General features: G+C 31.5%; 1 protein-coding gene and 1 long non-coding RNA gene across 11 annotated transcripts; both read left to right on the forward strand.

Moving 5' to 3' along the window:
* The first annotated feature begins 12494 nt into the window (after nt 1-12494).
* LOC107950104 (uncharacterized) lies at nt 12495-16443 on the forward strand. Of its 8 annotated transcripts, none has more exons than XR_005911312.1 (7): nt 12495-13068; nt 13775-13888; nt 14487-14582; nt 14900-14957; nt 15622-15741; nt 15934-16022; nt 16104-16443. XR_005911312.1 is itself a non-coding variant. In XM_041090048.1 (6 exons), the coding sequence occupies exons 3-6, from the start codon at nt 14518-14520 to the stop codon at nt 16272-16274; spliced, it is 357 nt and encodes a 118-aa protein (XP_040945982.1). In that variant the 5' UTR covers nt 12516-13068; nt 13775-13888; nt 14487-14517; the 3' UTR covers nt 16275-16443. The 8 variants fall into 8 exon arrangements, 4 of the variants coding, with proteins under 4 accessions (XP_040945980.1, XP_040945981.1, XP_040945982.1 ...); XR_005911315.1 differs by having other exon boundaries at nt 14487-14556; XR_005911314.1 differs by having other exon boundaries at nt 14487-14538.
* A 5931-nt stretch (nt 16444-22374) lies between these two features.
* Nucleotides 22375-24762, forward strand: LOC107950103 (uncharacterized). Of its 3 annotated transcripts, none has more exons than XR_005911317.1 (4): nt 22375-23189; nt 23428-23649; nt 23953-24047; nt 24375-24762. It is a non-coding gene; the product is annotated as an uncharacterized lncRNA (long non-coding RNA). The 3 variants fall into 3 exon arrangements; XR_005911318.1 differs by having other exon boundaries at nt 22375-22517; nt 22628-23649; XR_005911316.1 differs by having other exon boundaries at nt 22404-23649.
* The last annotated feature ends 783 nt before the right edge of the window (nt 24763-25545 follow it).

Below are 25545 nucleotides of genomic sequence, written 5' to 3' on the forward strand. Positions count from 1 at the left end.
AAATGATACGAAACGAGACTCTCAAGAGGAGGAGGACGATTATGAGGTAGTTTTCCATCCGTAAAGATCTATGCAGAAAGAGCCAGTCATATGTAACCCAACCTAGCATGCAACTTCGTTGAGTGGATGCTCCTTTCGAGGTCACGTCTCGAACAGAGGAAAAGCTCTGATAGAGAGGAACAACCACCCTATATTGATGATTAAAGAATGATTTTGAATTTTGGGGATTGTAAAATAATTAATTAGAATGGTTTTTTATTTATTATTTTAGACTAGGAGTATGAGTAATAGTAGTTTATATATGTGTTTTGTTCTAAATTTTCTATGTAGGAACCTTATACGAGGAAAGCACTACAATTACGAGCGTAAATAAACAAGGAAGGAGGCATCCACCATAAGATTACGGAAATGGCATGATCAATTGGGTAACTTCGTTCCTTATCTACTTAGGCGTTGCACATTAGGGACAATGTACTATCTAAACTGTGGGGGGTAACATCGGAAGTTTAATTTTTATATTTTTATGCTTTTTATTTTAATTTTTCTTGTCTAAATTTTGCTTGAGCTTGTAGAAATATAAGTGATTGGTTAGGAGCATGTATATAGGTTGATTGTATTTACTGTAAATTTGGCATGACAATAAAAGATTTTAAATTTTCATTTATTAGACTATTGAGTTCTATATATTACACTATAAATAGGTACTAAGTAATTGAGTACATCAAATGACAGAAAGAATATAGGGAAACAAGCATGCTAGTGTGAATGATGAATGGTTAGGCTTATGATTACTTGATTAATTAAATTTGTGAATATTGAGATAACTAGTGATGACCTAAGGCATTGTTTGGTATAACCTAGAGCCAAAAATCCAACCTTATTCATTAATCTTTAGCACTCATATTTGAACCAAAAAACCCTTCTTGATGAACCTTTTTACAAAACTCGAAACCAAAACACAATTTGTACTTACCATTTTTATTTGGTCCCTGAATTGCATGAACTTAGACGTCGAGCCATATGTATTGAGGGATAGGTAGAGACATAACGATGGTTTTGTAAAATCAGAGCGAAATAGAAGGAAATGGTGTAATCTAGTGATTCGAGTATAAGCTAAAATGTGCAAACAAAAGAAAAATTCAGAAAAAGTCAAAACAAGTAGAAAAGTACTTGTACAATGAAAAAGCATTGTGAGTGAGAAAGTACTGAAAAAGTCAGAGGGGACCCAAAAAACAAAAGTCACAAAACTTGAAAACTTAGTCATTAGTGCACAAAAACTCGTAAGTTAACCGTAGTTGCTAGTATTACATTGTGACTTCCTATATGGAAAAATAAGGAAGGTGAGGGATGGAGATATAAGGTGGTGAGCGGGAAAGGGTTACTAAATGGGGCGAATAGGGGACAATACGATGTGCTAAACTAATTTCATGATTGAAACTATTTTGATGTTCATTATTCTTGAATTCCATGTCAACCTTAAGCCTCAGAACGTTACAAGCCAAAAAGTCCTATGTGACCTAGGCAAATCTATTTATAGACGTACATTGTATTGAGTGATTGCAATGATAATTGTTTGTATTCTACTAGGATAATCAAATTACTTGTATGATTTCTCGATGGGTTAATATTTTTGAGGAACTTGTTACTTATGTATTTTGTAATATATTGAACTTAGGTGTTTGATGTTGAGAATGGTAAGTCATTTACATATCATGCCAAAATTACGTGTATTTATGATTATCCCTAGTTACGTTGTTCCGAAACTTATTATTATATCATACTTGCTCAAGAGTCATCTTTTATATTTTCCATTTTTATGTTTTATTGCTTGAGGACAAGTAATGACTTAAGTGTAGGGGAGTTTGATCTACTGCAATTTGTTGTACCAGATTAAACTATTTTTTGTACTTAAGGAGCTCATATAAAAGCAATTTAGTTATGTTTTTACTTAGTTTTCATTTTTAGTTTGTAAATAACAAAAAGTGTAATTTAAGCCATTTATATGACTTTTGGGGCCAAAATAGGCCAAAAGGAAGGCTAATGTGTTCGGTGAGTATGCAGGACATCATTCGGAGGCATAAGAACACGAGACTGATCGCGATGTTGTAACACGAAGTGTCAATGTCGCAACATAGTGAGCAGAGAACTCAAAAAGAGAAAATTGCCTTCAATGTTACAACATAGCCAGAAGGTGTCGTCTATGTCACGACACTGCCCTGTAATCAAGCCTCAACTCGTAAACTGCCATCAGTGTTGTGACACATGCCAGAGGGTGTTGCGACACTACCTTGATGAGAGGAATTAATAAACTAAGCGCATTTTAGTCTGTACAACAAACTTTAATGCAAAATCGTCAACTGAATTAGGTTAGTGGACGACCCTAAGCCTATAAGTAGATAGCTCTAGACAATTCATAAACAATTTTTATTCAAGTTTTAGGTTACAAATTTCAATTAGCTTTATTTTCAGTTTCTCTTTAGCTATTTTATATTTAGGTTTATTTTCATTTGTAATTCAATTCTAGTTTTTATTTTCATTCGTCGTGAAACTCGATTTATGGATTCATCAACTCTTCGTGGATTGCTGTTCGTACGATTATCAATATATATTAGAATTTTTCTTAAACTATATTATTGATTTCTTATTTATGTTTATTCTTTCAATCAAGTTTATGATGTTTATTTGATCCAATGGGAACTAATCCTTTAACGGCAGATTAACAAGTGGACGTGGGAGTAATTAACTTCTATGTAAGGTTTCTTAGCAGATCAGTTGGTTGGGATAGGAAGAACTTAAACCCTAGGCTTGATGACTTAGAAAGTCATATAGGTGAACCCAAAATTGGCATTTCCTATCCATGAACATCTTACCCCAATCCGGTCTAGACCGTGAGGTCGAGAGATAAGTAGTTCTTGTCGACTCATTAGTTTAGTGGAAGATCGAGAGATCCTACTAGGTTAATGATTAGTTGATTTAATAGAACCCGAAATAGGAGTTAGTTATGTCCACCGAAGTGAGTTAGTATTGCATCCTTAGAATTGATCAAATCTACAATTTTTTTTCCTTTCTTTGTTTTTATGTTTTTAATTATTCCTATAAAACATATTTTTCCATCACCTTAAGTGTAACAGCCCGTTTTCAGTAAAATCAAAATAGTGGTTTCGGAACCACAAATATGAGGTAAAAAAAATTATTTTAATATTATTTTAATATCTACAGCATGATAGTATTATAGTATAAAAATTTTGTTAAGAAATTTTACCGTTTGTATACTCAATTTGATGAAAGGACTAAATCGCGTAAAGTGCGAAAGTTGTGTTCTATTAGATAAAGGTGTTAAATAGCTATAGAAATTTAAATTAGAGGTCCTTATATGGTAATTACACCATTAATTGAGTTAGTGGATGTGCTTGGCTTAGTAATTATGAAAATTTTAAAGTTAGGTAAGGGCAAAATGGTAATTAGGTAAATAAAGGTTAAATTAATTAAAGAAAAGTTATCATCTTCCCCATTTTCTTCACGATAGCTGACATTTACCCTAGGAGAGGAGAAGAGATTTTGTTCAAGCTTTTCCTTTGCATGTAAGTGATATCTTGTCCCATTTTTGTTGATTTTTAGGTTTACGGGATCGTTGTATCTTAATCTAGCTAAATAGGGGACTAATTTGCAATATGTTTGAAAGTTTAGGGTTTTTTATGAGAGAATTTTAGTTTTTCTTGAAGTTTAATGGAAGAAATTGAGTCCTTATTGTTAATTAAACAACTATTGTTAAGTAAGTTTTGATGAAATGATCAATTAGGGGTTAAATTGAGAAATGTGTAAATTGTGTGGTAAATGTGTGAAATTTTGAAATGCATGGGCTGCTATATGCATGTAGTAAATTTGGCTAGGGTTAGATGTAGATGAAATTGCACGAATTTCACTTTACAAACCTAGGGACTATATTGTAAAGAAGTTAAAAGTATAGGGGCAAAAAGGTAATTTTTTCATAACATAAATTTTGGATTGAATTGAATAGAATGATACTTAAATTAGTTAAATTTGATTATATAGATCAAGAAAAGAAACATTCGGAATTAAATCGGGGAAAGGACAAAGTAGTGGACTAATCAATCAAATTTCTCCGAACTAATTCGAGATAAGTTCGTATGTTAATAAGCATTAAATTATATGTGTTTTAAATGTTTTATTATTAAATTTTGATAATACGACTTCATGGAAATACTCAAAGAAGATTCGACGAAGTAAAGATCCCGGTTGAACCTTAGGAATAGATAGGATACAAATGACATGTCATTAGGGGTTACCGTGTTTTGGGTGCTGGTCTCGTACGTCCTACTGGTGGCTGGGTTTTCGGCATGTGTTGCGGTTACTTTACAGCTTGTGTGAGCGGCACCATGTAGCTACGTCTTGACTAACAGCTTGTGTATGCAGACCCAGTTATGGCTCGAGAGTGAGCATCGATATGATATATGAAATAGTGGTGGTTTTGACCATATATTGGCACTTGGTGTGCGAGATACCTGAGTATTTGATAGTATTCGAAATGGTTCAATGGGCATAATGCTGATACGAAGTTATACGAGTTCGATAAGAACTAGTACAAGTATTCATGTGAAATACGGGAAGTAATTCATATTTGATATATTCATACATGGCTAACATGATTGTGGATTATGTGTTAGGCTTTGGGTCAAATGGAGTTAACGATGTTTTATTTTTTTCTTATCTAAACTATGGATGAATGGTAAGTTCTATTTTAGTTATACGAACATACTAAGCTTAATTGCTTACTTTATTTTATTTTTCATATTTTCTAGTGATTCGGAAGCTCGTTCGGATTGGAAGTTGTCGGAGATTGCATCACACTATCAAACACTTATTTTGGTACTTTGACTATATATTTTGGTTAAATGGCATGTATAGGTCATTTTGGCTAATGATAGCCTATATGTTTTTTGTTGTGTATTTAGCCATTTGATTTGGCTTGAAAATGGTATATGTTTTGATATGTAAATAGGTGTAAATGGCCTTATGATATGTGGTCTATAGTTGCTATGTGAATGTTTTGTTGTGAATTGGTATTTAGGGTATAATTGGTTAAAATTGAGATGTGGTATGCATGCTAAGTTTTAGGCACAATGTCTTATATATGTGTTTGACCATTTAGGTATATTTTGTAAGCATATTTTGGCATGTTATAAATGGTCTTTTGAGGTACCTATGAGAATCATGATTGTGTGTGATAGTATAACATGTTATAAACTTGATATTGGTCGGTTTTGAATGCCTATTTATGCCATGGTTGTATGTACATTGTTGTGCTTAGGTTGGTACCAAATTGGGCGAGAAATATGGCTTGGAAAATAGCCTATTTTTGTCTACACGGGCTGAGACATGAGCATGCGTCTCAGCCGTGTGTGACACATGGCCAGGTGACACAGCCGTGTGTCCCCTAATACTTCTATAGAAATCAAGTCAATAGCTTCCCACGGCCTAGCACACGGGCATGTGGCTTGGTCATGTAGCACAAGTCAGCCTACCCTCCAGTTTTCACACGGCCTAGCACACGGCCTGGCACATGGGTGTGTGAAGCCATTTCGAAGGGTACACGGCCTGGCACACGGACGTGTGGGATGGCCGTGTGACCCAAGTCAGTAAGTTACATGGGGTCAAATAGGAGCTGAGGCACGGCCATGTGTCCCCATTTCAAATGCCCACACGGTCTGGCCACACGGGCGTGTGTCCTCTACACTTTGAAAAAATTTCAATATTTTTCTAAAAATTCCTTGAGTACTCAGTTTAGTCCCAAACCACTTTTAAAGTCTATTTGGAGCCTCGAGGGCTCGTATTAAGGATGATATAAATGAATTTGAATGGTTTTTGAAATTGAATGAGAAATGAATTCGAATTGTATGATTATTTAATCTATAAGTCTGGTAATGCTGCGTAACCCTATTTCGGCATTGGATACTAGTTAGGAGTGTTACATTAAGTCTCGTCGTAATATAGTTTTATTAGGTTACTAATTAGACCTGTTAACGTAAAGATTAGAATTAGTTTATTCTTGCCTACCTTGGGTACGATCCTCGGAGTACTCTAATACATCGTTGTATAAATCTATATTACAACTTGACCCGTATACTTGCAGAAACCGCCTAATGATTATATTGGTTGTAGGATTTATAGTCTAAACATTGGTATGTCCGGAGGTGGTCATAAATGCATCTACCAATTTGGCAATCCCTTGGGTTTGATCCTTGGAACACTTGAAATGTTCCATTGTAATACTTAAAAATATTACAACTAACTTGTCACACTTGCAGTAAAGTCACTAGATATTTAAGTATAAAAGTGTTTATTCTCAGTCCCAATCCATGCACAGATGAACTAGCCGTGAAAAACGAATCAACCATGCTTATGTCATTATCTGCCTCGATCTCCCCTTCCTCCCCATTTATTTCCCACACCTTTTCTTCACCGTCATCAATCTGTAACCCTGCTAAATCAATCTCTATCGAGCCTCCCAATCCCACGTTAACATATCCAAAGCCAAAATTCCACAGAGGCAAAAACAGGATAAAACAAACACTAAAGAAAACAAAACCTTCGAAACAATCGTAAGAACGTGCTACGAAAATAAATCTGAAAGAGAAAATGTGGCACAAAAACAAAACTAAAAGAAATTAATTTTCAAGTAATAACCCATCTTTGTTTTTAATGATTCACGTTATTTATTAACGGATTAATATTTAACCAAAATAAAAAGATTGAAAGAGTGTATTGGAAATAACTATATTATTAATATACTAACAACACCATTAGTTTGATTAATATTACTTAGGGTTTGTTTGATAGGGGGAAAATATTTTTCGAAATTGGTTTTTCACATTTTACGGTGTTTGATTGTTGGAAAATGAATTCCTAAGGAAAACATTTTCCAAAACACGGGTAAAACCAACGCATATTTTCGGAAAATGTCTTACCCCTTAGAAATCAGTAAGACATTTTCCACAGCTCATCTATTCACCCTTGAAACCATTTCCACAGCTCCTTTCTTCACCCTTTCCACAGCTCCTCTCTTCACTCTCTTCACCCTATTGATTGCAGCCTCATCATCTCTACCTCATCTTCTCTGCTAATTTTGCTGTTCTCTTTGCTTGCCTCGTTAGCGTGCTGCTTCACCTCTGCTGGTTTATCGAAGGTAAAATTGCAAGCTCTAGGTTAGGGGATCTGTTGATTTCTGCAAGTTTTATTGCAAGTTTTTGTAGTAGATGTGTTTTCTGCAAATGTTTTCTGCAAATCAGTTTCTGGGTTAACTGGAAAATGGGTAATTTGGATACTTTAGCACCCCATCATGCATGCGTATGATATATAGCTTCTGCAATCTTTGCTAAATTTCATCTGTAAGTTCTCTTGACCTCTAACTTGGTCGATTTAGAATCGTCAGTGATTGGCAATTCTTGGACTTTACCGTTCTCTGTTGTTGTTGAGTTCTTCTGATCTAAGATTATGAGTGAATAATGCTAAATGGAAAGGAAAATTGAAAAAAATTGCAGCCTTAACACCAATACAGTAGCATCTGACCTTCAATGCTTTAAGGGTTACAATTTTTTTCATTTACTTTGTTAGATTGCAGCCTTAACACCAATACAGTAGCATCTGACCTTCAATGCTTTTCGAAGTGATTCAATTCTTTCCCAGGATGGTACGATACCTAGTAGTTGATCTCAGCCTCTTCTGTCAGTTTTGGAACTTGCGCAGTCTGCATCTGTATTGGCTTCTAGTTTTAAAGATAATAGAAGGCAATTTACCCTTAAAGTATATTAGTGTTCTTAATACAACTTGAAGATGGGATTTTTGTAGGATCATATATCTGGATTCTAGTATGTATTTGATACAGGCATGAAAACATAGTTTTATAGCTAAGTATCAGACACAAGTTTCAAATGCGGATATTTAAAAGGAAAATGTAGAGTCAAAGCAACATAGAGCTGACCAATGCTTCTAATTTGCATCAGGCTACAACTTTAGCTTTAAATTCAAACATTAAAGGGTCCATAAGTTGGTTTTCAATTTAATTTTTGGCTAGAAGCTACTTGACATGCAATGCAAGCATACATATGCAAGAAGAATATCTACCTTTACTTAAGGGCCTATGTCCGTAACTCCATCAAAATCTGAGTCCTTGGACATAATTTCCTGTCTGTCTCATGCTTTTTTTCAATTGAGGCATCACGGTTTTGTCCACAAAAGACACATCCCTGTCGAACTCTAGCATATCATGAATGTAAGATTCATGACTCCTTTTCTACTGCAACTTCATTATGCACCATCAATTTGTTGTAGCTACTTTTATCATTTATCTACAGAACGTCATTCCTACTTTCCAGCAGAATGGATTGATTTTTTGAAGTCAGATTTATTCAAGAATCACTCCTTCAATAGCTAAGAACTCATGAACAACGCCATTTACTTCAATCATGCTACATCCAGGCTCCTTATTTACTTTCAGGGCCTAATCTAATATTTTGGCTGGCATTGCTTATGCCTTTCTTTCTTTCTTTCTTTGCTTCTGCATAATGCATTACACGTAGATTTTCATGGTTAATTTTGCACGAAACCCATCTTTTATCTTTGTAATTTGAACTACTAATGTTTTGGTTACAATTTGAACATATATGCCCTGGCATGATACATCACATATTTCCAATATTTTAAATGGTTGAATCAACTGTTGCAGCTAATGTTCTTGTTGACACGGTTCTAATTTCTTTCTATGCTTGACCTCCAGCTATACAGTTCTTGCTGTCCTAGCCTCTACCTCAGCATTCTTACTCCTGTTAGTAGCATTAGTTGATATTTTCATAAGAGATTAGTGTTGAGCGTCTTTGGAATGTCTTATTTCTTGATTCTGGTCTGCTAATGGCATGGCATTTGTTTTTGAAACATTTGTTTCATTCAAACATTTGTTTTTATATATACACATTTATTCATTTAAACTGTACTTGATCTATTACTTACCATAGAAGCTCATCGTAGGTGAAGCTTCTCCAGATCTGCAAACTTCTATCAAATCATGAACTAGTAGCTAATTAAACAAGAATTATTAAGAAATGTCAAACTTGGAGAGGATGGAGTATTAATTTGGTATTGTTATTACTGCAACAATTTAAAGACTAACATCTTAGGTCTTTTAGTACTCAAATTCTACCTTACACAATTGCGATATGTAAATTTTATTTGGTTCATCGTCTTTTTATATTTTATATTAGTTTAATTCTACTTTATAATTGCTATAATACATTTCTACTTGTAAGAAAAATGTAGACAGTTGGTAATTAAAAAATTTTGTAAACATTGTTGTTTCAACCACCCCTCCAAACCTTTGATATATAAAAAAAGAAATTCAAAAATTTGAGATGCTTTTTTGTGCCACATTCAATTGTCATACGATTAAGACGGGAATAAATTCGTGGGAAAACAAAGTTTCAAGCATATGAATTATGAAATAAGATATTGAAGGTTTTGTTAAGATATCGTTATTTCAAGCATGGAAAATTCAGTTTTTGTTAAGTTACAAAAAGAACACTTTGGTTTGCCTTAATATTTGATTTTTTAATCAATTCACAGTGATGTAGTTTGTATCATGGTTTATACCACCAATTCTATCAGTTGAATCATTAGTTTTCGGTTCAAAAGGTTCGACCTTGACATCACTCGATTTTTTCATTGTATTGAAACATTATGTTATACGTTATTTGCACTAAATCCTCAAAACAATGGCTTATATTTTAAATTAATCCCTACGCCTTAAAATATTCTAATTGAAACTTTAAAATATTAACATCATCAATTACAAATAATTTATTTGATATAGTTTTTTTCAATTTATAACGATTAATATTGTAGCTTAATAATTGAGTATTATTATAAATAAATCATTGCAATATATGTAAAAACAATTTAAAATATAAAAATTTATTAATATATATGTAAAAACAATTTAATATATGTAAAAACAACTTTTCCGGAAAATATTTTCAGGAAATCTGTCAAATAGCAGAAAACATTTTACACAGATTCAATCAAACACCAAAAAATATTTTCCAGTAAATCATTTTACAGAAAAGTAAAACATTTTCCAGAAATCATTTTCCGGAAAACATTCTACTTCCAATCAAACAGACCCTTATTAACTCAAGTTTATTTTATCTTTTAAAATTTTTTGTTTTTGCTTTACATTGAGCATAATAACAAGTATAAAGATTTTAAAATTACTTATATTATTGTATTTTTTTATTTCTAAATCATATTATTTTTTAAATGTAATCTAATATATTATAATTAAAAAATACAAGATAAAAAAAAACTAGTTTATCTATATTCCAAATTTAAATTTAAAATTTTATATTAATGTAAAATAGTCAAGATAGTTTGCTTATATTTTTTAAACTTTTTAAATTAGTTTATCATATTATAATTTCATAATATTATGTGTAATACATGTGTCATTAAAATTAATATAAATGCACATGGTTGGAAATTTTGATTGTTTCTTACATCTCATGTTCGAACAACAGTACTTAAAGAAATTATTTTGGGACAATTAAAGGAGACGAGTTATGTTGGCATTTTTTACTATGTAAATTTTTAAATGTTCTAGAGTAGCAAAGAAAAGAGGAATTTTGCGTTATACCATGAAATGACTCACTTTTTTCAATTGACTTGGAGAAGAAGAGGGAAGAGTTTGAGTTGTTGAAAAACATTATTCTTATCCTTATTTTCGAGAGTATTTGAAGTGGTTGGGAAACTTATTTGTGAAAGCTTTATGAGACAATTATTTAGAATATTTAATGACATAATTTCATCTTTTAAATGAAAGGTTGAAATTTATCAAAACACGGCTAAAGGAATTGTTTGTACCAAGTATAACACTAGCCCTAATTGTCACACATTGTTGATCTATTTTCCGGAGTGTCTTTGACTTTTATATTTTGCTATTTTATTGTGTTATCTTGTGAAACTCTTTTAGGTACTTGTTGGAGAGAGTTTTATCATTTGTATGTGAGGATATTTTAGGGGGAGTGATTTGTAACAATTTAGGTTCAATATTGGGGTTGTAAATATTCGTCAATGTAATGGTAATTTAGGTTTTAGACAATTGTTATACCAAGGGTGAAGCCAAAAAAAAAATTTGGGACGGGGGCAAAATTAAATTGTAACTTTTACGATAGTAAAAATACAATTTTACTATTTTAATAGTCTATATCTTTATAATTTTTAAAGGACTAAATCAAATTTTTATCATTTTTAGGGGGTCAAAGTGCAATTTTACCTTCACAAATTTAAAATTTTAAAAATTTCAAAAGGCCTAAATGAAAAATTTTCTATTTTAGGGGGGTCGAGGCCTTTGCCATCCCCCTTAACTATGCCCCTGAGTTATACTAGACGAATTGTTGAAAGAAAATTATTTTCTAAGCGAGGCTTTGTAAGCATATGATTGCTTATCTAAATTGCATTAACATGTGTTAATTCTCTCCTCTCTTTACTTCTTGCTTTGTTTTATTTAAATTGTTGAGTATACCTCATATTTCAGTCAAATGAGAGATTACTTGTAAGTCAAGTTAAACAAAATATATTTTTTCTAGAAGATTTAGTATTTATTAGTATAATATATTTAGCATTTATTAGCATAATTTATTTGACCTACGAATTTAGCCTATAAATAGGCTCTTTTACAACCTTAGAAAATACACCCATTAGATATTAGAACTCATACCACTTTTGAAGAATTTTGTGTTTATGTTTTGAGGGTTCTTTGTTTTTTGGGTTTAGTTTTATCTTTATTTTTTGTATTTTTTGTTCTTTCGCCATTATAATAAAATTATCTTTGCCTGTGGTTTTTTATTCTCCTTGGAGAGGTTTTTCCACGTGAAGTTTGTGTGTTCAATTTATCGATTTCTTCTGCTATTTTTATTTGTTTGTTGCTTAATCAGCTTGATCTCCAACACAAAGTATTTTGTACAAAAATGTATATAAATGGGAAGCTTTTCAATACATTCATTACGTTCACTACACCAAAACAGATTTTTAGCGGCACCTTTAGCGGCGTTTGGATAAAAAACGCCACTATAGATATCACATTAGCGGCGCTTCTTTAAAAACGCCGCTATAGATCAAGCATTCGCAAGCGCCGCTATAGGTCGAGCATTAGCGGCGCTTTTTGAAAAACGCCACAAAAAAACTGTCGAGCTTTGGTGGCCTAAGCGACGCTTTTATAAAAACGCCGCTATAGATCAAGCATTAGCGGCACTTTTTGAAAAACACCGCGAAAAAAATTTAGCACAACGCTATTGAGCTTTGGTGGCATTAGCGGCGCTTTTGAAAATCGCCGCTATAGATCAAGCATAGCGGCGCTTTCTTAAAAAAACGCCGCAAAAATTATTTCTTTAAAAAATATGGCGCGATTTTAGCCCCAATCTTTCCCCCCCAAAACCCCTAATTTTTCCCCCTGGATGTTCAAAACACCCTTTAGGTTTTTGATTGAGCAAGCAGATTCCCAAAACAAATACTAGAAACCCTACTTCCAAATAGAAGCTTGATTGAGCTCTCTCATGGCGTTTTCTACCCGTCTCCTTTACAAATCTCGCCAGGTCTTTCGTCTTCACTCCCAAAGCTAAAGCCAACGGTTTTTTTTTTCAGTTCCACAAACAATTAGACAATCAACTTCTTTTCTTCTCTGTTTCAATTTTTTTTGGCGTTTTGGAGGTTGAGTTTTTTTTTTGAGTTGAAGTTCTTGGACTCGGTAACTCTACGAGTCCGAGTCATTGCGTGCGAGTTTTGATTCTGGTGATGTTGCAATTATCAAATAAGTTTGTTACTCAGTGAGCTGTTGCAATTATCAAATAAGTTTGTTACTCGTATTCGGTTTTTTGTTTTTGTGCTTACTTGAAAACTTGTGATCTCGCCGTTGGTTTATTTGAAATCTCTCTCCAGATCTGAGTTTTCTCCGGTTTCAATCAACGGCATCGGTGATGTCGAGTTTTGTTCTTTCGAATCCCAGTGGTAATTTAATTACTTTTAGCTTTTCTGTTACAGTGTAGAAATTTGAGCTATTCTTGATTTCCAAATTTGATTTTTTGTTAAAAAAATATTAAGGACTTAGTTTGCTAAAGATTTGTATGAAGCTTGGTTCATATATGAATTTCGTTTTTCTTTTACGTTTTATTGCACAATTTGGACCATAGATATAAAAGGAAAGGTTTCATTGACTCATATAAAGCACTTATTTAGGTTTAGCTTGAAATATAATTTTTTGTAAGTTCTTACTTTTTCTTTCCATCTTTTTTTATGAAATTTGAGTTTAATGGTTTGGTGGTCTCTTGTAAAAGTTCATGTTTGTTTAGTAAAATTTTATCCATTGAAAGTCTGCAAAGAAGTTCTTTGTCAGATATGGTTAGTAAGAATGGAAGAACCAGGACTGACCCCACCAGATGCTGCTCAACAGCTTTTGTTTTTAGTTATATCTGTTCTATCTGCTTCTTCTTTAGCAAAACTAACTACAAAAGAACCATGCAGTGAATGCGTTGCTGCTGTTAATAAGTTGATTAGTTTAAGATATTTTTGGAGAAACAATTGATACATTCATTTATTATAGGGAGAGTTTTTTTTATTTAAAAAAAGCATATTCAATATAAGATCTTGGACTTTGAATGAGAGGAGGAAAACATGTATTTTTAAGTCTTCAATTTAATATAAGATATTTTTACAGGTACCCCAGGTGACTGGAGTCACATTATAAAGCAGATTGGAATGTCTACTTTCGCAGGATTAATCAGGACAAGAACAAATACAACACCCCAAAATACCGTTTATGTTTTTTATGGTGAATAATTTCTGTTTGGGTTGAGGTTATACTGTTTAGACATATAGGTTGCTGAATGTGCTGAAATACCTAGGTTAATTCAAAATGTGATTATTTGTTCTTTAGCGGGTTGCTAGTTAATACTTTAACCTTAACATATTTATTAGACCAACAAGGATATAATTGCACAAATCATACATGCTAGTATTTCTGGTGATATAGGTCTTGCAGCAGCTGACAAACATGCTAGTAATTAAAACTGTTTCTTACTTGGTTGTAAGTTCTCCTCTTCGGAATACCATCTTCAAGCATTGTAACACAAATTTCTACCATAAAAACTTATGGATATCCTATGTTTTATGCTGGTTTAATAGCAAGAAAAACCTAAGATTCCTTTGTAGCTTTAGATCGTCTGTGCATCTATCTGAAATTATGATTGTGGCTATATTTAAATTTCAATGGTCCTTTATGTACTTGACGTATTATGATTGTAGCTGTAGTTCGTAACACTCCCTAATTATTCATCTCTTTTGCATATAAGCTCATCATTCCATGCTTGTTTTCCATATAATGTTTTATGGTTTTATAGTCGAACCTCTGATTTTGCCCTTTTCGACAGAGGGGAAACTTTAGGTGCAGTACAAGTTCAAATGGAGTGCAATCCCAACTTGGTATACTTTCACAACTTGGTATCCATATATTCCACTTAGAATAGGTACTCATTATTTATCCATTTTTCCCTTTTTGATCAGATTTAAAGCTAATATTGAAAGGAATCATTTAATTTAATTCATCTATATTATTGCCCAAGTTGAAAAATGAAATATCATTTTTCCCTTCTAATTTAGATGCTAATCACAGACAGCCTGCGAAAGTGAGTTTTTATTGCATAACCTTCATTTTCAATTTTTTAAAATTTTTTTATTGCATAACCTCTCTCTCCCACATTCTCAGTTTCTATTAATCTTTTAAAATTTTTTTTCTGTGAGTTCACTCAAAAAAGGTTAGTAAAATTTTGTTGAAAACGTGCAGAGAAGCTTCCAAACTTTTGAAAGTCGAAGTTACCGATTGCTCCCAAGAACTAACCAAGGTAACCTGGAATTTCTCTTTCATTTTGTAAAAGTAAAGTATTATTACTCTGAGTTTAGAAATGTTGATTTGTTAGAGCTGAAAATGATTTATATTTTTCAAAATTTTGCTAATTATAGTTGCTACGAAAATTAATTTGCCTTAAATTAAAAATACAGATGATTTAATTTCGTCAATCATGCATCTCATGTTGATTACTGTTTATTGAATTCAAGCACGTGTTCATCTTTTCCCCCCAAATTCTTGAATGAAAATAAGTTAAAAAAGGTTGCATTTGGAATTTATATTTCAAAAGATGGATTTGGATTTTAATCACAGTAGTTATTAGGTAATTAAACACATTAGATGTAGTATTTATGATTATTTTTTAAATTCATTGATTTGTTTGATGCTTATATTTTGGTGAATTTGAAATTCATACCCATCTTTCAAATATATAATTACAATGAATATGAACTAATTTATGTATTTTCATTCTCAAAGTTAATATAACAAATGACATCTAAGTTCAAATTGTCAAGCTCATGTTTTCCAAACATATCAATAAAGTTTAACATTATTGATTTGAAAAAATATAGTTGAGGACTAGAAAATGCAGGAGAAAAAACAATTTTGTGATATTCCTTATTGCATGTTAAGCTTTTCGACTCTTTGTTTCTTTTTAGGGAGTTAATTATATTCGCAATATGATTCAATCAAGTTTGGATAAGCGGCTTGCTATGTGGGAGAAGTACTGTCTTCGCCATTGTTTTATGGTTCCTGAAGGTTTTTCTTTGCCCAAAAATGTATGTCTTTGCTATGATTATAAGGAATCATTAATTTCTTGGTGCGAATATCTGTTCAGTGTTACTTGTGTTGCAGATGCTTACATGTTGAGAAATGGATTTTATTGTTGTATGTTGAGTTTATATGTAAAAGGTACTGAATGCTAAACAAAATTGGGACTTGACTGTACTTGGGTTCTGTGGTTGCAATAGCTGCCGGGATGGTACATAGCATGGCTATTACTGAAGATGGAGCATTATTTTATTGGGTTTCCTCAGATCCTCATCTTAGATGCCAACAGGTTCTATTCCATTGTCTTTGTTGATTTTAACTTCCCCTGGAGTGAAGCTTTTATTTACTTCATTTGGATGAATTTGTACAGCTATATTCCCTTTGTGAGAAAACAATCGTAAGCATTTCTGCTGGTAAGTACTGGGCTGCAACTGCTACTGCTATAGGTGATGTTTACATGTGGGATGGCAAGAAAAGTATGGATAAACCACCTGTTGTTGCAACTCGGTTACACCGAGTTAAGGGAAAAAAGATCCCTTAAAGAGTTGATGAGAGTTGGTCATGAGAGAATGTAACATGTAAACAATTTTCTAATATAGAATGTAAGTTGTAAACAGAACTTATGTATTCTAATGTAATTCTAATATAGAATGTAAACAATTTTCTTATGTAATTCTAATATAGAATGTAACTTGTTTTATTTTTCTTAATTTAAATTCATTAATTTTTATATATTTTAATAGAAATTTTAATTTAATATTTTTTATCCTTAAAGTTTAAAGTTTGAATTTTCAAAATAAAACATAATATAATATTTATGATAGAAATAAATATTATTTAATTAAAATATTTTTTAAGTCATGTTTTTAGTGGCGTTTGTGGGAAAAGCGCCGCTAAAGGTTTTGGTCTTTAGCGGCGTTTGTGAGAAAAGCGCCGCTAAAGGTCTTGGTCTTAGCGGCGTTTGTGGGAAAAGTGCCGCTAAAGGTCTTAGTCTTTAGCGGCGATTGCGGGAAAAGCGTCGTTAAAGGTTGTGGTTTTTAGCGGCGTTTGCGAGAAAAGCGCCGCTAAAGGTCTTGGTCTTTAGCAGCGTTTTTTCCGAAGCTTCTTGAAGCCCCGCTAAAAGCCTATTTTGGTGTAGTGGTTACATTATTTATAAACGTAAGAATTAATATTAGTTAGATACTTTTTTCATATTATGTGTATCATTATAGCTACACCCCCATTTGAGGTTCCTAGGGAGTTCAATTTCCATTTATAGTCGTACAAAAAGTAAATTAACATACCATACGATCATTCATTACATGAATTACATTATTCAATATTAGTTATAAATATTGATTACAATAAAAATAAGGGTAAAGGAAGAAAATTATCACACACTGATGAGATGAAAGTTGCTTAACTTAATGAATCTTAAATTAGAATAGGTAAGTGAATTTAATGACACAATATCATAATTAGTTAAATATGTATACCTGACATAGCCAATAAAAGAAATTCTAGAATTTGTTATTTGACCTATGAGATATCTAATTTACTTTTAGATTTTTTTTTTTGCTAAGATAAGAGTTCAATTTTATTTTTAATTGCAAATTGTTTATTTCCAAATAAATTAATTTTAATATATTTAAATACAACATCACCGTTAAAACAACTTTGTATCAATAATTATATTGCCCTATAAACAATTAAATTGTTGTATTCTTTTACGAGAAGACAAACATTTTATTTTCTACAATTCTCTTTAAACTCAACTTGAATATTACAGATTTTTTAAATTATTGTCAATTTAAATATATTTGCTGATTAATTAATTAAGTGTAGCTCTTAAAATAAAATAATTGAATATTCTTTTGTATATTTATTTTATTAATTTAATAGTGTCTTTTATGTCTATTTTTATTTATTTATTTAATATTCTTTTTTTCTTTTATACGGTTAAAATGTAAGGTTTTTGAAACAAGACTGCACCAATAGATTGGACTGTTTAGACCAAAAATCGATAAAAAATTGATTAACCCGCAAACCAATATGAATTGGACTAAAAAATTGATTGAGTAAGATCTCATAATTTCTAATAAATTTTATATTAATTTATTTAATTAAAATCGAAGAGAAGAATCGATTTAATTCAAAAACAGTGGTAAAATAAAGTCCCTCGTTGATTCGCAAATGGCAACCAATTAAGATCCTAAAAGCCATACTTATATATATTGTAATATTTAATTAATAGTATATCTTATATGCATTTTTTATGCTTTTTCTTATAGACAATAAAGTAACATAAAGTGCCTTACTTGATTGGCAAGTGGCAAGAAATTAATATCCCTAAAAACCTTCTATATAGTGTAATAGATAATAAAAGTAGTACATCATCTTTGCAATATTGAAGTCCTCGTACCAATCTAATTTAAACTTTGAATAATTTTAATTGGAAATTGGAGGCATGTTTACTGTGGTATAACATTTAATATTAGATATTTTCTGATTTGATAAAAATCAAATCAATTTATTACTTTCGTTTTAGATTATTTATTATTTACCAAGTGATAAAATTGAGACCTTTAACCTCTTATTTTGAATGAAAGATCATTCTATCAAACTAAATATAAAATTCATTAATTATTTATTAGATTTATTGTTTATTAGTATAAAAATTAAGGGTAAATTATACCATTAGTTATTAAATTATGGATAAATTTTTATTTAAGTCGTTAAGTTGTTAAGGTTTTTATTTTTTTTTTACAAAAGTTCCATCAACGAGCTCCAAGTGATGATTTGATAACCGGTACGGTATATCAGTACCTATTGATGAGTAGAAGAACATATCTTAGATCCGAGTTGTTTTGACGGTCAATGTCAGAAATTGAGGAAAAAGGCTGTTTGAATTTTGGTTCGCAAATTTGTGACATCCAAAGTTGTTTCATGAAAAAAAATTGAACAGTAGAAGAGAAGGGAAAATAAAGCTTTCAATGGGTTCTTGTAGAGCGAACAAAAAAAATTCATATAGCATCAATTTTAACAACTCAGTGACTTAAATAAAATTTTTTGAATAATTAAATTATTTATCAAAACAAATAAACTTATAGTTTAATAATTAATAATATAATTTATCCTAAAATTAATTATTTAAATTTTATATTAAATCAGTTAACCTAATCCAATCATAGGTTACCACATTGAGTGGCTAAAAAAAAAATCTTGTTCAAGAACAATTTTTATCCATTAATTAAGATAACCTAAAGCTTTGCCAAATTTCTATTAAAACTTAAAACTACCGTATAATTTATAAAGCTTTTTAATCAATCTCCACCAAATTCGACTCATGTCATCTTCATCACCTATGTCTGTCAAAAGTCAAATCTTCTCGTTAATTTGCTATAAAAGTTTCTTCCAATAGAATGAAAAAGAAAAAGAAAATAAGGAGTCTATTTGAGATTGTAAAATTCTCCTATAAGTGGCAAAGCAGTACATTTAACTCATAAAGACACTTAGATTAGTCGGTAACTCCAGTTAGGTCTTGATTAGTAATTGAGTTCATTTAAATATTGATATTACTGTTAAATTCAACTCAGAAATTAGAGCTGTTGGGGGAGGGGTGCGTGATGGGAATGGAGATTGGACTTTTGGGTATAATTGACATTTGAGGCAGTATTCGGTGTTTAATGCTGAATTATAGGGTATTTTGGATGGTTTGGTATTCCTTCAAAAACAAGGCTATAGAAAGGTAGTGACTCAACCTCACAGTTTGCATACAGTCAAAGCTATCCAAGACAGTTTATTGATAGATTCGAATTTAACTCTGATTAGACGGATTTAACAAATTTTGCAACATAAAAGTCGTTGGCTCTTAAGACATGTTTTTAGAGAAAAAAATCAAACTGCTAACTACACAGCAAAAATGTCTTTCGCCAAAAAAAAAAGATTTGCAGATATTTAATAATCTGTGTATAAAGTAATAAAAGTTTTAAATTCTAATAGATTAGAAAAAAAATGTGGCCATTAGTTTAATTCTTTATGTTTGCTTTCATTAAAAAATAATAAATAGATGATAGCTTCTGTTTATCTATCTATTTATATCACTATAATCACTGCATCAAAATAGGCTTTTAGTGGCATTTTTAACGGCGTTTGGATAAAAAACGCCGCTAAAGATCGAGTATTAGCGGCGCTTTTCGGAAAATGCCGCTAAAGATCGAACATTAGCGGCGCTTTATGGAAAACGCCGCTAAAAATAAGCATTAGCGGCGCTTTCCAAAAAAGCGCCGCAAAAATCTAAGCCCAACGACGCCGTTTTCTGAGCTTTCGGGGTTTTAGCGGTGCTTTCTCAAAAACGCCGCTAAAGATCAGGGCATTAGCAGTGTTTTTGAGGAAGCGCCACTAATGCCCAAGGCTTTAGTGGCGTTTTTGAGGAAGCGCCGCTAATTCCCAGGGCTTTAGCGGCGTTTCTAAGGAATCGCTGCTAATGCTCAGGTCTTTAGCGGTGTTTTTGTATTAGCGCTGCTAATACTCTATTTTTAGTGGCGTTTTCTAAAAAGCGCCGCTAATGCTCAGGGGTTTAAAATAATTTAAAATATTTGTTAAAAATGGAAAAATTAAAATACTATAAGTTCTTTGATACAGAATATATGACATAACCTTATATGTGGAACAAAAGGCGGCATCACGCGTTTTTTTTAAAGCGCCGCAAAAAAACATTTTACCTTAATTGATTTATTATTTATATTAATTATTTAAAATTGAACTTATATATTTCTAATTGAATATTTAAAATCTTCAGAAAAAAATAACACGTAGAAATAATTTGAAATAAAACACATGGAAAAATTAAAAGACTATTATTTAAAATAATTTTAAAGTTTTTTGGGTACATAATTACTAATTATTTTTAATTTATATAATAAAAAATTTCTTATATAATCGTAAAAGAGATATTATTAAGTTTAAAATATTGAATTAATTATCCCTATAGTTTAGGGTTTTCAGTTTAGGGTATATGATTTTATTTAAGATTTAAGGTCGGTTTAAGAGTTCATATTTTAAGGTTTTAGGTAGGGCGTATATATGGATTTAAGGATTATGGATTAGGGATTATGGTTTAATTAATGGTTGGGATTTAAGGGTTAGGGGTTTAGGAGTTAGACATTAGGGATTAAGAGTTAGGGATTTAAGGTTTAAGGTTTTAGGGGTCAGGTTAGGGTTTTGGGTTTAGATTATTATTTTTTTATATTTTAAATATGTTATTATGTAGCTGTAAAAGATAATAATAAAATTGTTTAGGGTTTTTATTTAGTTTAGGGTATATGATAAATTTAAGATTTAAGGCCGGTTTAGGAGTTCATATTTAAAGGTTTAGGGAGTACTATATATATATGGGTTTAGGGATTATGGATTATGGATTATGGTTTAGTTAATGGTTGGTCGGGATTTAAGGTTTAGGGGTTAGGAGTTTAGGGGTTAGACATTAGTGGTTAAGAGTTAGGGATTTAGGGTTTAGGGTTTTAAAGGCCAGGTTAGGGTTTTGGGTTTAGATTTTTTTTTTTATATTTTAAATATGTTATTATGTAATTGTAAAAGATGTATAATTTAGAGTTTAAATTATGCCTTGAGAGAGATATCTATAATAGATAGACTTAAATATTTATATCATTTCAATGGTTAATTTAGGGTTTAATAAGGTTAAGGTTTACTTAAGATTTGGAATTTTATACAATTAATTAATACTTTTATATTTAAAAAAAATTGAATCTAAACCATTTGATATATTTAAATATTACCTTAAATAGAATTAATAAATAAGTTAAAAAAGTAATAGATTGCTATGGATAATTTAGGTATAATTATTAATTTTGGAGAGGACCAAATTATAAGAAATAAAATTAAAATACCAAAATAAAAATGAAATAAAAACACTAAAATTTTTAATTTTATCTAATTTTTATAAATATTACTTAAAAAACTAAAATTTTTAATTTTATCTAATTTTTATAAATATAAATTAAAAAACTATGTATTAAAATTCCCAAAACGGTGTCGTTTCAATAAAGAATTTCATTTATTAGTGGCCTTTTGGACAAAAACGCCGCAAAAAAATTCTTAATAATATAGACAAAACGGTGTAGTTTTTGGCTGCAAATTGAATGGATTTTGCGGCGCTATGATAAAAACGCCACTAAAGGTCAACATTGGCGGCGCTATGCTAAACCGCCGCAAAGTTTCGTTGTTGTTTAAACAAAACGGTGTCGTTTTGTCTGGGCATTAGTGGCGCTATGGTAAAAACGCCACAAGGATTCATTCTGGTCGAAATAAGACGCTGTCGTTTTTGAAACATTTGATATATTTAAATATTACCTTAAATAGAATTAATAAATAAGTTAAAAAAAGTAATAGACTACTATGGATAATTTAGGTATAATTATTAATTTTGGAGAGGACCAAATTATAGGAAATAAAATTAAAATACAAAAATAAAAATGAAATAAAAACACTAAAATAATTTTATCTAATTTTTATAAATATAACTTAAAAAAACTATGTATTAAAAAAACTATGATTTTTTGTGGCGTTTTTATGTAAAACGCCGCAAAAGGTAAGCAATAGCGGTGTTTTATTAAAACGCCGCAAATACTTTTAAAAAAATCAAGCCATATTATTCCCAAATTTTCGAAATCCTTAATTTTTCCCCTGAAACCCCTAACTTTACAAAATGCAGACTTCTACTATACTTTCACTACATAATTTAAAAAAAGAAAAGAAAAAACAGTGAAGAACCCTACTTTTCCAGGTTAGCTATTCTATTCTACTGTCCTCTGGTTTCAGTTTTTAGTTCTAGGTTTCCTCTTAAAATTCCCTCCCACACGCTCTTTTTTGTTCTTTTGTTTTTCGTTTTCATAGTTCACACACTTGGAGAGACCCAAACCGACGCTTCGCCAGACAGAAATCGTGGGCTTTTTTCGCCACTGTTGAAATTTCACCGTTGTTGTTGTAAAGGAAATTGAATTAGGGCTTTTTTTTCTCCTTCGACCTAATAACAAAATAGAAATTGAGCGTCGCCGCAAACGATATGGTGACTATGGTTAGTCACGTTGATGCGAGAGGTAGTGGGTTTCGATGCAATTTTGAGGGAGTTATTTGTGGGAGCTTTAGGTGGTGAGAGTCGTGGATTGATATGGTGATGGAGATGACCGATTGATGTTGTAAATGGCAAAGGCAGTGGGCTATTGATTAGGTTTGTGAGGGTTCAAGGTTTAAACAGCGGGAAGGAGTAAGCATAGTGGTAGTGCTAGAATTTGGTAAGGAAGGTTGGAGTTAGTAAAGGTTGAGCGAAATGGTGATGGGTTTAGCAATGGGTCAAGCTTTGGAAACTGATGGTAATGTAGGTGTGTTCATTTCTACAAGGTAATGGGTGAATTTCTATGGTGATGGTGAGGGATGAGGGTTGAAGACGATTTGGATGGTAAGGTCATGACGATTTTTTAAGATTTGCAGAGAGTTGAAGATGAATGACTCTTTCTTCTTATTTTTTTCTATGATTTTTTTGTGTTTTTTGTTTAGAAAGAAAAAGTTAGTTTGTCCCTTATTTGCATTGCAGGAAAAAGTTAGCTTTTTCTTTCCATGTTCACAGATCATGGAAAATTCTTTATACATTATCATCACTGATGGTACTTACCTCTAGAAAATTCTTCTGTTCACAGATCATAAAGAACAATATTTCCCATGGGGACATAGAAGAAGTTTAATCAATTTGCAATATGCACAAACAAGAATCGAATATCAAAAAATTTGAACATAGAAGAAGTTTAATCAATTTGCTTGCAAAAACTCTTCAAAGTCTATCTCTTTCATCTTCTTAATTAATTGTTAATCTTCCCAATGGCCTCCTACCAAAGAAAACGACGTTTTGCCAATCAAACTAGGTATGTGTTTTCTTGGTTTTTTATATATATTCTTTTCTTTTGACAAAGAACTTGAGGTTTAATTAAATTTGACTAAGGACTTGGAGTTGAACTAATTTGATTCTTGTTTTTTATTTTATTTTATTGGCAAGAAAGATAAAATATTTTATTTATCAAATAATCTAAAAGATTTTGAATTCATGATTATTGGTTTTGTGAGCTTATTAGACAAGACAAAATTTATGTTTAATGCATGATTATTGAACTTGTTTCATTTGTTATCCTTTTTGCAATAAGAGAAACTGAGGTATCAACTATTTGCAGTTGTGAAACATTCCGGATTCAGACCTACTTCTGGACACTATGTTTGCTACATTCGATCCTCTCCTAATATGTGGCATAAGATGAATGATTCAAGGGTAAGCGTTGATGAATTTGTTCACATTTTAATGTGCATTCTGGTTTTTACTAAGGATAGTTACTAACATATCCAGTTTCTGAACTGGATACAATGCGTTTCTTGTTGAAAGTTTTTTGCTTATGAAGGATACCTTACAGAGGGTTCTGTTTCCCCACTGCTTTAAATATTTTGCTTGTTCTTCAAGCATTTGGATTTGATAATTTCACTGATATTGCAAATTTCCATCCTAAGTTTGAAATTTAAGTGTCAACTTGTAATATACTCGGTAACATTTTGATGGTACTTAGAATAATAGTGCATAATGATCATGTTCTGTCTTTTGTAGGTTACTTGTGTTGAAGAAGAAGCTGTGCTGTCCCAGGAAGCCTACATTTTGCTCTATGCTAAATAGGGTATACCTTGGTTTTCAACTGCAATAGAAGTGCAAAAGCCTTGTGCAGACCCTAGAATTTCTGATTCTTCACCAAAGTCCTAGATGACATAGACTTTGCCTCCAATCTTGAGGTGGAAAAGAGTGCCAATTGCAGCGCCAATGAAACTAAAGATGTTGCTGATAGAGCTTCAACTCAATTCTCTTACGACGTGTATAGTCATACGCAGGTTCAACTAGTCAGTCTGTTTCTCATATGTATTATTTATTTTAGTTTTGATTCTAAATTTTTATTTTTACTTTAATATTTACGACAACTTGAGTTCTAACTTTTGGATTTTAATTGTGTTATTAATTTATTATTTTAAATTCTAAAACTAAATTCATTAATTTTTATATTTAGTTTTAAAGTTAAAATTTTTATAGAAAATTTCATTTAAATAATATTTTTTTATTTATCCTTGAAGTATATTTAAAGTTTAAATTTTAAAAATAAAATAAAATATAATATTTATCATAAAAATAAATATTATTTGATTAAAATAATTTTTTTTAAATGTTATGTTTTTAGTGGCGTTTTTGCGAGAAGCGTCGCTAAAGGTTTGTTCTATAGCGCGTTTGTGGGAAAAGCACCGCTAAAGGTCTTGAGATATAGCGGCGTTTGTGGAAAAGGCGCCGCTAAAGGTCTTGATCTATAGCGGCGTTTTTGGGAAAAGCGCCGCTAAAGGTCTTGAGCTATAGTGGTGTTTGTGTGAAAAGCGCCGCTAAAGGTCTTGATCTATAGCGGCGTTTGTGCAAAAACGCCGCTAAAGGTCCTGATCTATAGCGGCGTTTGTGGGAAAAGCGCCGCTAAGGTCATGGTCTATAGCGGCGTTTATTTCTAAAAATGCCGCAAACGTTTGCAGCGTAGACAGCAGCGGCATTTTTTGTAGCGGTTTCAAAAACGCCGCTAAAAACCTGTTTTGGTGTAGTGAATAATATATTTTGTTCACTATTCTTTTAAACAATAAAAAGATTTTAAATGTTAAATTGGTCTTATTTTTAAGATATAAATTTAAATAATTGGATTAGATTAAAATGCTTAATTAAAAATATAAATTAAATATTTAATGTTTATACTAAATTG

This window comes from Gossypium hirsutum, chromosome D03 (assembly GCF_007990345.1).
Source record: "Gossypium hirsutum isolate 1008001.06 chromosome D03, Gossypium_hirsutum_v2.1, whole genome shotgun sequence".
Lineage (NCBI taxonomy): Eukaryota > Viridiplantae > Streptophyta > Magnoliopsida > Malvales > Malvaceae > Gossypium > Gossypium hirsutum.

Excerpts from the sequence above, each read along its gene's own strand:
- LOC107950104 (XM_041090046.1), top strand. The coding sequence starts at position 13,038 with ATGTCGAGTTTTGTTCTTTCGAATCCCAGTG. Across the intron at positions 13,069-14,488 it reads TGTTCTTTCGAATCCCAGTG|GGGAAACTTTAGGTGCAGTA; the intron begins GTAATTTAATTA and ends TTTTCGACAGAG. Across the intron at positions 16,023-16,103 it reads CTCATCTTAGATGCCAACAG|CTATATTCCCTTTGTGAGAA; the intron begins GTTCTATTCCAT and ends GAATTTGTACAG.